Raw genomic sequence first — 16,104 nt, 5'->3', positions numbered from 1 at the left:
GGCTCATCAGATGATAGATTAAAGGCAGCAGCAAAGGATAGATGGCATGGCAGTGGCTTTCTTTCCGATACGAAATAGACCTTTGACTTATAAACTTGGTTATCATGATGTTGCTGGACTTAGCAATACGCTAAAAGCATCTTTAGCCACAATTTCAGTCATGACACAGTATTCTTTCCTAATCAACAGATAAATTACTCAGGTATGACACATAGTACGAAAATATAAATATGATAGCGTTCATTCACTACCTAAGCTACCTCATCTCATCCCATTCAGGGAAAGTTCGACCGCTTCCACTTCGGGTCGCTGTTGAGACAATTATCGCGCACACTGTCAAAGAAGGACGTAAAGTCAAGTCTGGAGTACCGCTTCAAGAGCTCCTTCGACCTCCGAGTATCCACCGTACTGCGATCATGGACCTGATTGGGATCATCCTCAGGCCATGGCTTCGCAGGATCGATCTTGCGGAACACATTCAACCAGCTGTTGAAGTTGAACGGGCCGGCAAAGGCCAGCAGCCGCTCATTCTGCACATCCTCGTGCGTCAATCCCGCAATATGCAGCAGGGCCACGTCGGTGACATCGACAAAGTGCCGGGGAATGAAGGTCTGCAGGGGCTTGTAGTAATTGACGGGGTCATCGAAGAACTCCTTCACCCAGCGGCCAGTGCTGCCATTCTGCTGGGCATGGATGATGGGCCCCACAATGAAATCCGGTAGGACGGCGTTGACGACGAACGCGGGATTGTTTTCCTGGGCGAACCTCCAGAACTCCCGCTCAGTGGAGGTCTTCAGGGCGGCATAGACGTCCCAGCACCTCTCGGGTTCATACGGTGCCGGTCGCCATGCCCGCTCAATGCTGCTGTCGTTCCAGGTGTTGGTGTCAACGTGGATCTCTTTCTCCGGCTGCGGGGTCAGCGCAGCAATGGCGCTGCTGGTCAACACGAAGCGCTTGACGCTCGGTTCGTTGGCGGCGCTGTTCAGGATGTTCCGGAGGGCCTCCAGCATAGGAGTGATGACCTTGTTGGGATCGCTACCGAAGGACAGGTCGCTGGCCACGTGGGCGATGCCATCGACGCCGCGGATGGCATCGTTGAAGGCCCCCGGAGCGGAGATGTTCGGCACCACCGCCGTCTCGAAGGAGGCGTCTGGATAGCGCTTCGCGATGGCTTCGGTAATCCAATCCGCCTTCTCCTGAGATCGCACCGTGCCTCGCACCTTGTAGCCGCGCTCAAGCAGGTTGAGGGCAAGATGCGAGGCCAAGAAGCCATTCACACCGGTGACCAAGACGAGGCCACCAGGAGGGACAGTGGTAGGCGCAAGGGAACCCATGATTGAGTTTTGGATGCCTTTTGATCAGAATTGGAGAATGGAGAAAAGAAGCGACTGGCACGATGTACTGTGGAGTGTTCGGTATTCCAATCTGACTCTGGTCTGCCAATCGACGAGACGTGCCTTGATATATGTGCATGATGTCTGGTAGGAGCATTTCTGGATGAAGCCTGTAACAGTCCATTTGCTAGAGTACGAAAAATACAAGTTCAACAAGCGTACAACCTCAGCAACCGCGTTCTAGAGGCGGTCATGGCTGCTCCTGGGACTCCGGCGACGTCCAACTCCGATTGTGCGTTAGCCCCGGAGAAGGGGCCACTCTCGCAATCCCGACATGATTTGTAAATCCTCTTCACCTAGATTTGATTTGTCTCCGGCTTTGTCGTTCTTTTATGCTTCAAACTCCGAACACACCACAGAGGTGCTTCGTCCTGCTTCCACGGGGCTCCATGCTACTCCGGCGGCAGGAGGTTTTGGATGCCGTGGCTTAGAGGGACCCAGATCCATATCGGGAGGCAGGCGGAGCTGAATCTATCAAGGCCAGAAATTAATATCATCGAGCTGCATGCTCTGACCCTTTCACAAGTTCAGTTCTTCGGTTGAGAAACGATGTTCTGGCCTCTTTCGGCCCTACTGCTCCCTGCCCTTGCGGGTGCCTTTCGCCACGGCCACGCACGAAACAACACCTTCGACTATGTGATTGTCGGGGCAGGCACTGCAGGGATTCCCATCGGAACACGGCTGGCCCAGGCAGGATATGAGGTGGCCATCGTCGAGGCTGGTGGCTGGTATGAGGACTCGGAACCCATAATCTCATCCACTCCAGCCTTTGGTTTCGCGAACAATGCTGCCAATGACTGGGGCTTCATGGTCGAGCCCCAGCCGGGGATGGGGGGAAGGGTCTTCGGCTATCCCCGCGGGAAATGCGTGGGAGGCTCCAGTGCACGCAAGTGAGGAACCGCCGTCATGAACTTTGTTGGAAAACTTCCAATGCTGACTGATGATAGTGCAATGATCTACCAGAGGTACTGACCGTCCCATCCGCTCGTCCCATAGTAGCCAGCTGCTAAGAAAATACACCAGAGCCCCTGCCGGCGCATTTCAGAGATGGGCCGACCAGGTCGGGGACCAAAGCTACGCATGGTCTGAATTCGAGCGGTTTTTCAAAAAGGGCACGAACTTCACAGCCCCAGATCACGATCGCCGGGCCCACAATGCGACCCCGGGATACCATCCAGGCGCATTCTCGTCCGGCGGTGGTCCGCTGACGGTGACGTACGCCAACTGGGCCTCGCCGATCTCCAGGTGATAATCATCGCTCTCCTAATGTCGACTGCCAATGAAGGAATGGCTGACACCTCGCAGTTGGATCCAACGGGCTATGATGGCCGTTGGAATTAACGATGCTGGTGACTTCAACAGTGGTCGTATCATGGGTTCGCAGTATTTCGCGTTGACAACCATCCCGGAGACGCAGGAGCGCGCCTCCGCCGCCAATACATATCTGAAGGAATTTCAAGATCTCCCCAATCTCACCGTCTATACAGAGACATTAGCGAAGCGAATCCTCTTCGATGATACTAAGACCGCCACGGGAGTGGTGGTGGAGATGGCTGACCTGGAGCACACGCTCGCCATCGACAAGGAGGTTATCCTATCGGCTGGGGCCTTCCAGTCGCCTCAACTGCTAATGGTATCCGGAGTCGGTCCGGCGAGTACTCTGGATTCCCTCGACATTCCGATTGTCCATGATAGTCCGTACGTGGGACAGAATCTGATCGATCACGTCTGGTTTGGAGCGGCCTATCGCGTCAACGTCCCGACGTGGACCCAATGGGCCAACGATGCGTTCGACATGCTTCGGCTCTACGTCGATAATTATCGCCAGCATCGGCAGGGCCCCTTGACGGCGAACGCGGGCGACTTTGGTGCCTTCGAAAAAGTCCCCAGTCATCTTCGTGCCGCATTTACCCCGAAAACTCTCCAAGACCTGGCAGAGTTCCCGGAAGATTGGCCGGAAGTGGAGGTAAGCACCGCACCACCTTGTGAATCAAGCTTCCACAGGTCACTCATAACCAATTCCCAGTACATCGTCTCCCCAATGTACCTGGGCGATTTCAACGACCCGCTGGGCCGCCAGCCGAAAGACGGCTACCAGTACGCGTCCATCACCGCGGCCCTCGTCGCCCCCGTATCGCTGGGCAACGTCACAATCCAGTCCGCCGACACCCGCGATCCGCCTGTCATCAACACCAACACGCTGGGCTCTCCCACCGACCAGCAAGTCGCCATCGCCGCCTTTAAGCGTCTGCGAGAGATCTTCGAGGCTCCGGAGTTGGCGCCCGTTCGCCTCGGTGACGAGTATTACCCAGGGAAACATTCGGTTCGGACCGATGCGGAGATCTTACAATTCATCCAACAGAATGGCCTGGCTTTCTACCACGCCGGGTCGTCGTGCGCCATGGGGGATCCTGAAGCAGTTAACAGCACGGCTGTGGTGGACAGCAAGGCACGGGTGATTGGCATCAATGGTGTGAGGGTTGTGGATGCTGCGTATGTCATGGTTCCTCTGCACGCTGCGTGACCCTACATTGTGTGTGATACTCATATCATGACAGGACTTTGCCGTTCTTGCCTCCCAGTCATATTCAAAGTGCAATCTGTATGTCCATTGATCTGTCCTGATGCTCCTCCAAACATGTGCTGTATCCACTAACCCGCTTGTCTCAGATGCCCTGGCCGAAAAGATTGCTGAAGAGATCATCAATGAAGAAGCAAATGAACCTGCACGAGTGGAATTGTAACCGTTCCTTTCTTCATTTTCTTTTTCTTTTTGAAGCATATTGTTGTTCCTTTTCAATAAATAGGTAAAAGATGAGTCCCTTATAATCCTGATTAGCATCTGTTACTAGTCACCTGTATTGTAAAAATGGAGTTTCACTTGGTATCATTCAGGACTGCCTTTTCGAAAACATGTGTAGGAGAGCTATGCTTTAGTTATCATCTCGAGAGACGTAGGCATTGAATTCTTGTCAGACATATACTTTGTTGTTGGAATACTTAACTAGCTGATTTGACTGTCGATGGCCTCAGCTTGTGACGACCATGCTTTACTTTGACATGTCAGTCCATTTAATGGCTTTAACACTTTTGACTCTTTTCATCAGAATGGCAATGATTGGTCTGACATGACGAGCAAGCGCGGAATTGGCAAAGAGGACTCCCAAATTCATCAGAAAGACGGGCGTCTCTGAAGCTAGAGGCCCACTTTCCCCTGAGCAGAAACGATATTTCGTCCTGTTATGAGTCGAGGGAGACAGGTGGGATCACATAAGTGCCGAATATCTCGGCAGAAGGAAGAGTACGCTTCGGACGGCTTATTATAAGGAGCTGAAGGGCTTGCCAAATCCAGTCTCCCAAAGTAAACAGCGAATTTGCAGCCTACGCAAAGCATCTGAGGCAGAACACGAAAGCTTAAGGTGACTTTCAGGACGTACAGTTGTAAAGTCGCCGAGACCATGGCCATTCTCTCCAGATCTTATATATGGTGTTGGTTGTAGGTTGTCTTCCATTGAGCAGGGGTGGGTATGAAGTGCCATGAGCTGAGTGGCTTAGAGTAGCACAGCCTTGCATCAGCCTTCCTGAGGTTTGCGCCCTCTGATATAAGCTACAATCAACCAGCCTTGCCAGCAATTCAGGCAAATACCCCGCCTTTATGGTCGCGCTATCTATATTGCCCTAGTACCCATTACTCCCCCTCTATAATCTCTTACCAGTGCTTGAATCTCCAGAAGATAATATCTGGTGAGTTGATACTTCCATCGAGACCTGTATAGTCACCTAATTTGGTCTAAGCAGCAAACAGTGGATATAACCTGTTTTGAGAAGCTCAGAAGGAGGAGGGGCGACCTTCTGTCCTATATGACTACTGTAAAAAAGCTCTAGAACAGGGCCACAAGGATTGCATATGGATTTGCATGAAACGCGGTGGAAAATGGATTGCCCAGGACATAAAACTGGAGGAATCATCACTTCCAGTACAGATTAATGAGCTGCGAAAGATCTTCAGTTGGTGGAAACAGTATTCCTTCTACTCCGCCGTTGGAGTAAAAGAGATCATGGTAAACAGAGCCGTTACTATGTCCCTTTTGGTTCATGCAGCTTACAGTCTGGCTAAACAGATACGCTTTATGAGCTATGACCCCGCAAAGAACAAGATATTTGTGGTAGTCACTAACTTCAATTACAATGAATTATGAAGCAACATCGCGGACTCCATTGACCTTGCCTTTGAAGGCAGGTTCAAAACCGACACATGCGGTGTCCACATCTATGGCAAGAGCAGCTGTGAGGAAGCAGGATTCTGCCCAAATACCAGATGGGATGGAGTTAGTTCCACATATTGTGTTGCTACACATACCCGTGAGTTATCCTTGCAGAGGGATAATTACAACTTCCTGCCTTCAATGCTTAAGTACTATTGGCAGAATGGCATTGAATTAAAGGCTATAGAATTCCTACAGAATAGTAAGTATGTTACAAGTTACAGGTCAGTCGCATAGGTTATTGTGTCAATGATGCTTCCTGACAGTCTGGAACAGGTATCTTGAAATAGACAAATACTTGGATGCCGTGAATCCGTACGGGAAAACAGTATATGCCTTCGCAGTTATTGAAGGATGGCATGTTCGTTACATACTGTTATTGCTCACAGCTAGCATATTTTGCAGCATCTCTGTTGTTGCAGTTGCAACTGCTGTTAGCCACAGCTTAGAATGCGGCTTAACAGCTGGTAGTTACGCGCTCGGAATCGCAACTGTTCTTTTAGCAATAATGACGTTTCTTAGTGCTGTTCTTTGACACAGTTTCTTCATCTATGGTAGCGAGAATTCAAGTCCGCAGTCAGCAGTGGAAGCCGGAGAAGTTCCACATAAATGTCTCAGCAGGGTAAGTATGCATAAAGTTGAGTGTTTATACAACCAGTGAGTTGCATGAGGTTATATAGCAGGGCAGTCATGAAAGAACCATTTACAGAAGTCTAGGGCTCTGAAAACAAGAACTGTGGCTCTAATCTTTTGCATAGTGGCCGTAACCATCTCTGGCACTCTCTCAAGTTTGCTCACAGATGGATGAATAATTTTTTTCCCTTGCTGCTTTTTGACCGAGTGTATTATTAAGTGTCAATAAGTGTACTTTGTTTATTCAGTAATTCTACCTGGAGACTTGAGGCACGGTAAACATGTCTTCCTCTGCAGAATAGGTCTTTACTTGGAGCTACTAGACAGTAACCAGTATGATAATCTGTAGCTTTGCTTTTCTGCCTACTTATATTTGCAGTATCAACATCCCTTCATCATGCTGTCCGAGAACGATCAAACTTGATCATCCGCATGCTCTTAATGGAGAAGAGCCTCGATCCCAATGTTATTAACCATTGGGGCTGGCCTCCGCTCGGTCAGGCAGCCCATCAGGGCGATGTCAAGATTGTGGAATGGCTGCTGTCTAAGTGAATGCAACCAAAATAAGCGAACAACCACCACTGTGGTTAGCTGCGAGGCACCGCCATATCCGAGTGGTTGAACAGTTGCTGGAGTGCCGAAATATTGATATTAACCAAGGATGGGGCAGGTACTTTCTGCCACTATTAGCTGCCATCTTTGCAGGCCACACAGATGTGGCCATGCGCTGCTCACCTGCGGGGACCAACTAGACATTAACACGCAAACCTACAAGAAGGAATCCGCACTGTCTCTAGCCGCCCGCAATGGGTATCTGCAGGTGGTCAATACCATCCTACAAGACCGTCGGGCGGACTGCAACAGCGTTAACAATCAAGGGTGCACCACTCTGTGGTGGGCGGCTCACAAAGGGCAGACCAGCATCGTGAGACGATTGCTTGAGGATGCCTATCTGCAAGTCAACATCAAGGATAACCAGGGAGTGGACGCTCAAGAGGCCGCGCGGAGTAATTATCATTTTAGTATTATAAGCCTCCTACAGGCTCACTGAGTGGGTCATCACCGCGGCAATAATCTCTAAATCTAGCCTGCCCAGCCATGATTCTTCATACAAGTTAGCGCTCTTAACTTTGGTTGGAAAGAGCTCATCTGGAATACATCAAATGTGAATTATTAAAATAGAGCCAGCTTCTGCTGGGATAGTTGTGCATTAGCCATTAAGGGCCAGGAATGAATGAAGCATACCATCCAGAAGAGTATATTTAAAACCAGGCAATGCAAAGGGTATGCCATTCTAGGGAAACACCACGCGATGACGTGGCATGAGAGGCCGCTAAGGTACTTATTTGGTGCGTCGACCAGCAGAAGGTTTCGCTCTAGTTCAAGCACAGAAGGGACACTAAGGAGCTGTCTTAGATCACTGTCTTCTTTTCTGGCGAGGCCACTCTTTATAGATACTTCAATATACAACCATACTCTTTGTTGTGCTGAACAGCCCATCAGGTTAAGCAATTATAAGTAGTAGAACTAAAATACAAGTAAATGACATTGTTCATCCCCCATCCCTTTTCTGTAGTAGTCTTTACCACACCCACAGCCCAGGTCTTTGCTGGTCAACAGGTTGAAGGACCAGCATGGCATTTTATTTGGGTTGCCTAGTGGCCCACCTTACAGATCCTAGGTCACTGCACAAGTGGCCTAGCCCGTATCTACCTTCTTGTATAATCTACCCAGAGACCATCACTTGTATGGGATGGGAGTTAATATTTATTAAAGATGGTGTGATGCATGAAAAGGCGAGGAAGAAAGATTAGCTGAGACTTCATTAAGCACCTTGGGGAACCACAAGAATGAGGCTACACTAAAAGCCACTGATAAAAAGCAGGTTAGAAGAAGAGGTAGAGTTCCACAGACCATTCCCAGGAGTATAGACTGTATGACCACCCTAAAATTTAACTAAGTACTGCTTTAAGGTGCAGCGAGCGGGAACTAAGGTCATTACAGAAATAATGCACACTCTAGGAGGAAATTAGTTAAGCCCACCAGGGGAATACCATCACTTAGAGCAACTGGTTAGGAAAGGTCATTTATTAAATAGTCTTACTATATGAGTTTTGCGCATCCAAACTGGACACCAGCTGCAGGCCACGTGACCTCATACTAATCAATGTAGTAATCTGTCCAGTCATAATAATCCAAGATCTAATGCTATTCATATATACATTAAGGTTTAAAGTAGAAGAGAAGGAACTTTCCCTTATAAAATAATATCTTTTAAATGAGGAACAGCAAGCCCTTAATAAAGAGAAAGATGCTTAACAGCTTCAAGATACCCTTAAGCTAATTAGTAATAATAAAGAAGATGATGGCCTAGAGATTAGTATAGACTAGCTAGCTACCTAGCAGCTATCTAAGCATGCACAGGGTAAGAGATAAAGGAGTATGGTATCTAATAATAAGTAAGAGGGCTAGGAACCTTTTCTATTAGATAATAAAGTAGTTCTTCCCTTACCTAATATGTAATAGTGTATCTCTAGATGAAATCAGAAGTATATAAGGCATAAGGATGATTAGTTCCTTCATTATTAGTTATTAGTGTCATGGGCTAACCTATGACATGTACCACATTATGTATACAGCTATAGTTATATAGTGATAGTTAATTATTATAATAATTAGTATATTAGCTATATATACTTAGCTTCTCCTTTCTTCAGCAATAGTTAGAGTATAGCCCTATACTAGGATTCTGGCCTGCCTGTATTTATATATATAGTTTAAATACCTATAAATATAAGATAAGACTACATAATTAATGCATATCACATGATCTGTGACGTTTATCTAGTTTATCTACCCAGCTGGGTTACCTAAAACCCAGCTAGGTTCTATATAAAAGCCCAGAACCTAACTCAGAACACACCCCTTAAGCCCAAAACCCAGCCCAAGTTAGGTTTAACACATGTTTCAGTTAGGTTACCCGGAACACCTGCCTAGGTCTAGTTGCAGCTAGATATTAATAAGTGTGAATTTAAGGTGAAAAGTACAAAGTACCTTGGGTTCATAATAGAGGCTGGTAAGGGTGTACTAGACTGGTTAAACCCAACCCGGGAACCCTAACCCAACCCGGCCTAAACCCACCATGGGCCGGGTTTAGAGTTGCATTTGGTGCGGGTTCGGGCGGGTTCAAGCCTAGTTGGCACCAAACCGCTGCGGTTTCGGGTTCAAAATTTAGAACTCGCACCAAACCCGGACCCGATGCGATTCGGTTGCGGTTTTCACCGCAAAACCCGCTGCTAGGCCTATACTAACTAACCATGGTTAGATTCGGGTTGGTCTCGGGTTGGTTAAACCACTAATTCTAACTGTTTTAACCCTTACCATTCCCCCAGGGCCCCCTTCAGGGACCCCTCTGACGCCCCTATTAAGCATGCTTATATAAAATTATGATTTTTATATGAAATATATGGTAATTATCCTCATGCTAATCTAGATCTAAAATATGAATTCAATATCTATAGGTTTGAATGGGTGGTGGTTAAAAAATCATTTTTAAATATGATTATTGTCAACAGTCAGTTGCATATATATAAACTACCACTATTTTCATACCAACCTATGATAGAGATGAAATTCCCTTATATCTCAGCAACCACCAGGTATTTTTAATTAATATTGATATCACTAGATAGCCTGAATCAAAGGCTATCTAGTGATATCAGTATTAATTGAAAATATTTAGAATTCAGTGACTTCTAGGTAAAACGGTGCGGGTTGGTTAACCTAATCCGAAAAAACTGCAAAAACCGTAACCGGCGGTTTTAACCGAACTCGAAGCGGTTCCACCCTATGGAAACCGAAACCAGTGTGATTCCCTAGGCTTGCCCCCGACCCCGCACCGCTGCGAGTTCGGTGAGGTTTGGGTTCGATTTTTGCGGTTCGGTTATGCAACTCTAGCCTGTCATTTAAACAAAGCTACAGCATGTTAATATATATTAACACTGGCTTCAATAAGATGTCCAGAACGGCCAGATGTCTGTTAAATAGATCAAAACAGCCCATATGCCTGCCGACGGCCTCACCAAGATGCTTCCCCGCAACAAGCATCAAGAATTTTACAAGATGGTTGGCCTAGTCAGCAAATCAGGAGCCGCAATTGACTAGGAGCCTCAACCTTAATATTACTTCGCCTCACTTATGCCTCGCTTAAGGCCTACAATTGCTCTGCCTTCCTAATCAGGCAATTAAATTGATTCAGCTCACCATATCTGCTGAGCTAGGGGGTTGTTTTGATATAGATTACTGCTTGCCTGATTAGGCCTATGGATGGACCTTCCCGATCTTGATTAGATCGATTACACTCTTTTATGGCCGATAATCGGTAGTTACCCCTATCTGGATGCCTGCATCCGACGGTATAAAATCTAGCTAGTCAGACGATAGATTAGAAAGAGTTGTACCTTCCGAACTTTATCATTGGTAGCAAAATTACTAGTGATAGCGAAATCTCATACGGTTCTGCGCTTTCCAACAAGATGTGATGAATGTGCAGGCATGCAGATTGGAATAATACTATTCTCAGTGCAGATTTGATTAAACTGAGGTGTTGGATGACTCGCATGGCCATCAAGAATTAAGAGTTGAATTAGCTATAAAAGCTCAGACACTGGCACATTCGTTAAATGACCGCTGCATCACTTCTTGTTTTATATCAAATACCCATTTATGTTAGAGACTTTCATGCTTGTAATTATCGACTTGTTCATATCACAAAACGGGAGGAGACATGAAGTATGATGAGTAAAAGTGCAAGTGGTAAGCCCTAAGTATAGTAATCATCCATTGCTCTATTCAAGTTGATGTCGAAGATAGCGGATCAACAAAGCGAATTCCATAGGGTAAAAGCAAGGAAAGTATAGGTAACTAGTTTCGCGGCCTTTACCAGATACTCCCAGAACATATGCCGCATCAATCTCCGGAACTTTTCGCGTAGTGCCTTCCTTTCGTTGCCACGAGGCATTGGGACTTGCGGAATTGGAACACCGAGGAACCTGCATAATGGTGTCCATCCTTCTTCGACATGGTAAAGAAGAAGTCTGCTTGAGGGAACCAGAGACTGCATTGCTTTGTAGTGCTCTTCAAAAGAATAACGAGCATTCGCGTCAAAATTGCCCTTGAAAAGTATTTGCCAGGACTTTCGGAAGGTCGGTCGGATCCAGCGAGTTCGCATTAAAAGAATATTGTCCATAAATTGGCAGAGATATTGATATCTGCCAGTAACAAGGGGAACAATAGTCTGCTTCACGGATCTGAGAGATTCGAGGAGATTGTGCTTTAGCTATGAACAGGTATACGACATAAGGCATTGAAATCGAAGGTTGTCACGTACTGATGCCATTCGTCAACATCCCGATATGTCAAGATGACCTTCGCATCCGGATATGCATTGACTAAGTCCTCTGCAAGACAGAGCGCGGGAAGAGCGAAAACAGCCTGTTTGTGAAGAGTTTGCTTAGTGGAAACCTCTGAAGTACTCACGGCTATGGGGCCCTACCTGGCAATGCCCTAGCAGCTTATCAAATTCTTCGCGGCCAAATACTTTCCCTATGCCATCATACTTGGCACAGAGGGCGGCGTACCACATTTCGCAGTCCCTGGGATTCTTGAAAATTGCATCGTACCCGTGGTAAGCGTCATAGTACCCAAGATATTTAAGCGCGCGCATGAGCGCTACGTATATGCCCGGTAAGCACAGATTGAAAAATTGTAAAATGTATTATACTCACAACAGGTGCCTGTGCGTGGCATTCCTAGTACGAGTATCTTCATCGGGACTTCGCGTGCACAAAGGCGACGGTTGATGTCCGTAGCATGAAATGAGCAATCAGATAAGTCGTTCTTTTGCATCTTAAAATGTATTGGGAAATATGGGAGGAACAACTCGCCACAGGTTGAGGTGGAAATAGGCAGAGAAACATAATGCTGCCTCAAAGAATTGGATGTATGTCACTTATAAGTCTCAAGTGGAGTCGCTGGATTTGGCCCTGAATGTTAGGATGCACTGAGTTCAGTGTTGCATCTGGGGGGCTTTCCTTAGAGTTTCTGCAAAATCAGGAATTATGCAGGACTCATACTTTCTCTGAGACAGCGGGTCCTGTGTTCAATAATTGCTTTAGGATAGTTTATGATACTTCTCGTTTGTTTGGATTTAGTGAAATCAGGCGAATGCAACGTGGCTTTCCTAAGCTAATACATTGACAGCAGGCCAAGAAGGGTTATGACCAGAGACTCTTTCCACATTCAAGGATTATGTACAGAATTCCAATTCATCAGGTATTCGCTGCAAGCGTCTGGAGAACGGAGCTCTATCGTGACCAGTCATTGGTATGTGAGACCCTCGCAGTAAATTCTCTTTAATTCAGGGTTGCACGCCCAACCGCAGCGCGACTGGAATGTGCGACCAGAAGCATTGCAACATTTTACGCCTTCGGATGCATAAGAAGCTTGGAGTATATAGCGGTTCCACTGAGATACTGCCTGCTTGCGCTCATGCGGCCGTGACCAGACGATTAGCTGTGATATCATGATAGGGTCTCCATCTGCGATGGAGTTACCAACTTACCATCAGTTTGGTTGGGTCGTTCAGGTGTCCTGGTTATTTAGGTATACTGATTGAATCATTAAATATTAATTATGTGGGATAATCATTCATCGCAGTGGGCGTAGAGCCTTCGAATCGTGCGAGGGTAGGGGGTAGGCCAGTGGCCGCCCCGTACATATCGCCATGATATCTAGGGATTCTAGCCCCTTTTATAATTTGACCTAAGTTATGAAGGGATGTAAGGGTCTAAATAGCTACATACATAACGATTACGACTGCCAGATATCGCTGCACACCTCATAGATTCTGTTACGACACCAACACAGCCGCATTAGCGCAAGGCGGATGTGGCAGGCAGAACCGAAAAGAACTATTGATCACCAGTCGATCCCGAAGGGATCACTGAGCGATCTGGAGGAATGATACATTGACATGTTGCCATAGCAACTACGGTTTACTACATTTGGGTAGGAGATTCGTTGAGGTAGTGGCAATAGGTAATACGTGCGGCGAACAGTAAAAAAATCCAAAAGTTCCTTTTGTACAAATAGTCCTAGACTGGTCGTGGGTTGGGTTTGGATGGATCCGCAGGGGGTTCAATCCAACCCAGATGGGTTTTGGGTTAACCCATGACATTAGTAACCTGCCTTGAAATCCATGCAGGTTGGATTGTGGATACCTATTTTACCTATATCATGCATGTGATTCCAGTCTATACTACTTTTAGTAGGCAGTAAGATCTCTTATTAAGAGAATATTATAGATAATCCATAACCTAAAAGTCCATAAACCCATTAATATTACCAAGTGACTGGCATGGCGGGATATTATATTTTAAAATTTTAAAATCTCATTATTATATTTCACTTATTGATTTATGCAGCCTTTACTTGTTATAATATTTACTATAATACTTAGAGTTGCATAACCGAACCGCAAAAATCGAACCCAAACCTCACCGAACTCGCAGCGGTTTGGGTTCGGTTCCTAGCCTAGGGAATCGCACCGGTTTCGGTTTCCATAGGGTGGAACCGCTTTGAGTTCGGTTAAAACCGCCGGTTACGGTTTTTGCGGTTTTGCGAGTTAGGTTAACCAACCCGCAACTGTTTTACCTAGAAATTACTGAATTCTAGATATCTTTAATTGGTATTAATATCACTAGATAGCCTGAATCAAAGGCTATCTAGTGATATAAATATTATTCAAAAATACCTGGTGGTTGCTGAGATATAAGGGAATTTCATCTCTGTCATAGGTTGGTATGAAAGTAGTGGTAGTTTATATATATATGCGACCGACTGTTGACAATAACCATATTTAAAAATGATTTTTTAACCACCACCCATTCAAACCTATAGATATTGAATTCATATTTTAGATCTAGATTAATATGATGATAATTACCATATATTTCATATAAAAATCATAATTTTATATAAGCATGCTCAATAGGGGCGTCAGAGGGGTCCCCGAAGGGGGAATGGTAAGGGTTAAAACGGTTAAAATTAGCGGTTTAACCAACCCGAAACCGAACCGAATCTAACCATGGTTAGTTAGTATAGGCCTAGCAGCGGGTTTTGCGGTGAAAACCGCAACCAAATCGCATCGGGTCCGGGTTTGGTGCGAGTTCTAAATTTTGAACCCGAAACCGCAGCGGTTTGGTGCCAACTAGGCTTGAACCCGCCCGAACCCGCACCAAATGCAACTCTAATAATACTATCTTTATTTTCATTATTTTTATCTAATTAAGAGAGTACAGTCTGTGTGCACATATAGGTTCATTAGATATTAGGGGTAACTAGTGGGACTGTGGGAATGTGGGATAATTATTCATTATAGTGGGAATAGAGCCTTTAAATTATATGAGGGTAGGGAGTAGGCTAGCAGCTGCCTTATAGCATGCCTTATTAATATTAAGGTGTTTAAGCAAATCAAGCTCCCTTTTATATCTCTACCTAAGCTATGAATGAATGTAAAGATCTAAATGGTTATATATATAATAATGAGTTAATAATAACTAATAGATATCTTCTGCACACTTTATACACTTTCTTGAAGCTATATGCATACCTATTAATATCACACTAGTAAGGTAATAATATAACTAAAGGCCATAGCCTACCTTACTGCTGCTCCACAATGTATCCTAGGAAATACTATTATATTTATTAGGGAAAGGAAGGATTGATAACTAAGAAGTATTATTAGTCTAGTAGTAAAGTTCTTTTTATTATTAATAAGGCACACATTTAATTCTTAGATTATATAATTACTATTTTTTTTACCTTCCTTAACTATGCTTCCTTAATATAAGTATAATTCTTTAATTTAGCATTCTACCACATAATATGATGGTCTGAAGGATATAGAACTTAGAAAAGAGAAGTAATATACTCTATAAGAACACCCTTTTTTAGGATAATAAACTGTCTAAAAATTATTAATATATATTGCAGAGAGAGTGTAATATTTACTATTACTATAAGGGTATACCAAAATATATATAGCTACCTAGATAATAATGCAAATATTTATATGTATATAAAAAGTAGTTAAACTAAAAGCCTTATAAAGCAGAAAACAGAATATATTAATAAAAGTTATACTTAAAGCTCTTAATCTCTTAATAAGAGATTTAATATATCCTGCTATCTAGATTCTAGAGTAGCTTAGTAGTTAATAAATATAACCTCATCATATTATTAATGATTTAATGCACCCATTCCTAATAACTATACTCTTATTAAGAGATATTACTAAGTAATTATATGACTATAAGAATATAAACTTCCTTTATTTATTCACTTATTCAATGAGTTGAGTATAATATAAAGAAAATTCTATTCTCTATTAATAATATTCACTATTAGATATCATTATTAGGGAGATTGGATGATACTAGTATTAAATATATTAATTAGAATGCTCTGTAGCCTTGCAGAACCTTATCTTCTGTTTATTTATAGATTTTATAAAATTTAACTTTCTTGGATCTCTCAACCCTAATATTATTTATTAGCTACTTTCTCCTTTACTATAAAAGAATATCCTTATCCAGCCTAGATCTCTTATTAAGAGATTTTCATTTATTAATTACCATCCACCCCATCTTAAACTCTCTTATTAAGAGATTCTTATTTATTAATTACCATCTACCCTGTCTTAAACTCTCTTATTAAGAGATTCTCATTTATTATTTACTATCTACCAT

General features: G+C 44.4%; 4 protein-coding genes across 4 annotated transcripts; 2 read left to right on the top strand and 2 right to left on the bottom strand.

Moving 5' to 3' along the window:
• Positions 1–275: 275 nt before the first annotated feature.
• P174DRAFT_378546 (aldehyde reductase II) lies at positions 276–1,334 on the bottom strand (the record flags this gene model as incomplete). Its single annotated transcript, XM_024822844.1, has 1 exon — positions 276–1,334. The coding sequence occupies one exon, from the start codon at positions 1,332–1,334 to the stop codon at positions 276–278; it is 1,059 nt and encodes a 352-aa protein (XP_024678496.1).
• Positions 1,335–1,943: 609 nt separating this feature from the next.
• On the top strand, positions 1,944–4,138 carry P174DRAFT_464291 (GMC family oxidoreductase; the record flags this gene model as incomplete). Its single annotated transcript, XM_024830371.1, has 6 exons — positions 1,944–2,284; positions 2,391–2,639; positions 2,700–3,360; positions 3,421–3,887; positions 3,953–3,996; positions 4,065–4,138. The coding sequence occupies 6 exons, from the start codon at positions 1,944–1,946 to the stop codon at positions 4,136–4,138; spliced, it is 1,836 nt and encodes a 611-aa protein (XP_024678495.1).
• A 2,702-nt stretch (positions 4,139–6,840) lies between these two features.
• P174DRAFT_378475 (ankyrin repeat domain-containing protein) lies at positions 6,841–7,343 on the top strand (the record flags this gene model as incomplete). Its single annotated transcript, XM_024822838.1, has 2 exons — positions 6,841–7,008; positions 7,113–7,343. Coding segments are annotated over 2 exons (399 nt in total), but the record flags the coding sequence as incomplete, so codon positions are not given.
• Positions 7,344–11,168: 3,825 nt separating this feature from the next.
• On the bottom strand, positions 11,169–12,199 carry P174DRAFT_464290 (sulfotransferase family protein; the record flags this gene model as incomplete). The annotated part of the gene is made up of 4 exons (XM_024830370.1): positions 11,169–11,601; positions 11,682–11,785; positions 11,847–12,022; positions 12,079–12,199. 4 exons carry the CDS (start codon positions 12,197–12,199, stop codon positions 11,169–11,171), a joined length of 834 nt encoding a protein of 277 aa, XP_024678493.1.
• Between the last annotated feature and the right edge of the window lie 3,905 nt (positions 12,200–16,104).

Source organism: Aspergillus novofumigatus (genome assembly GCF_002847465.1).
Source record: "Aspergillus novofumigatus IBT 16806 chromosome Unknown P174scaffold_9, whole genome shotgun sequence".
NCBI lineage: Eukaryota > Fungi > Ascomycota > Eurotiomycetes > Eurotiales > Aspergillaceae > Aspergillus > Aspergillus novofumigatus.
The sequence above is the reverse complement of the archived record's forward strand: the minus strand, read 5'-3'. Positions and strand labels throughout refer to the sequence as shown.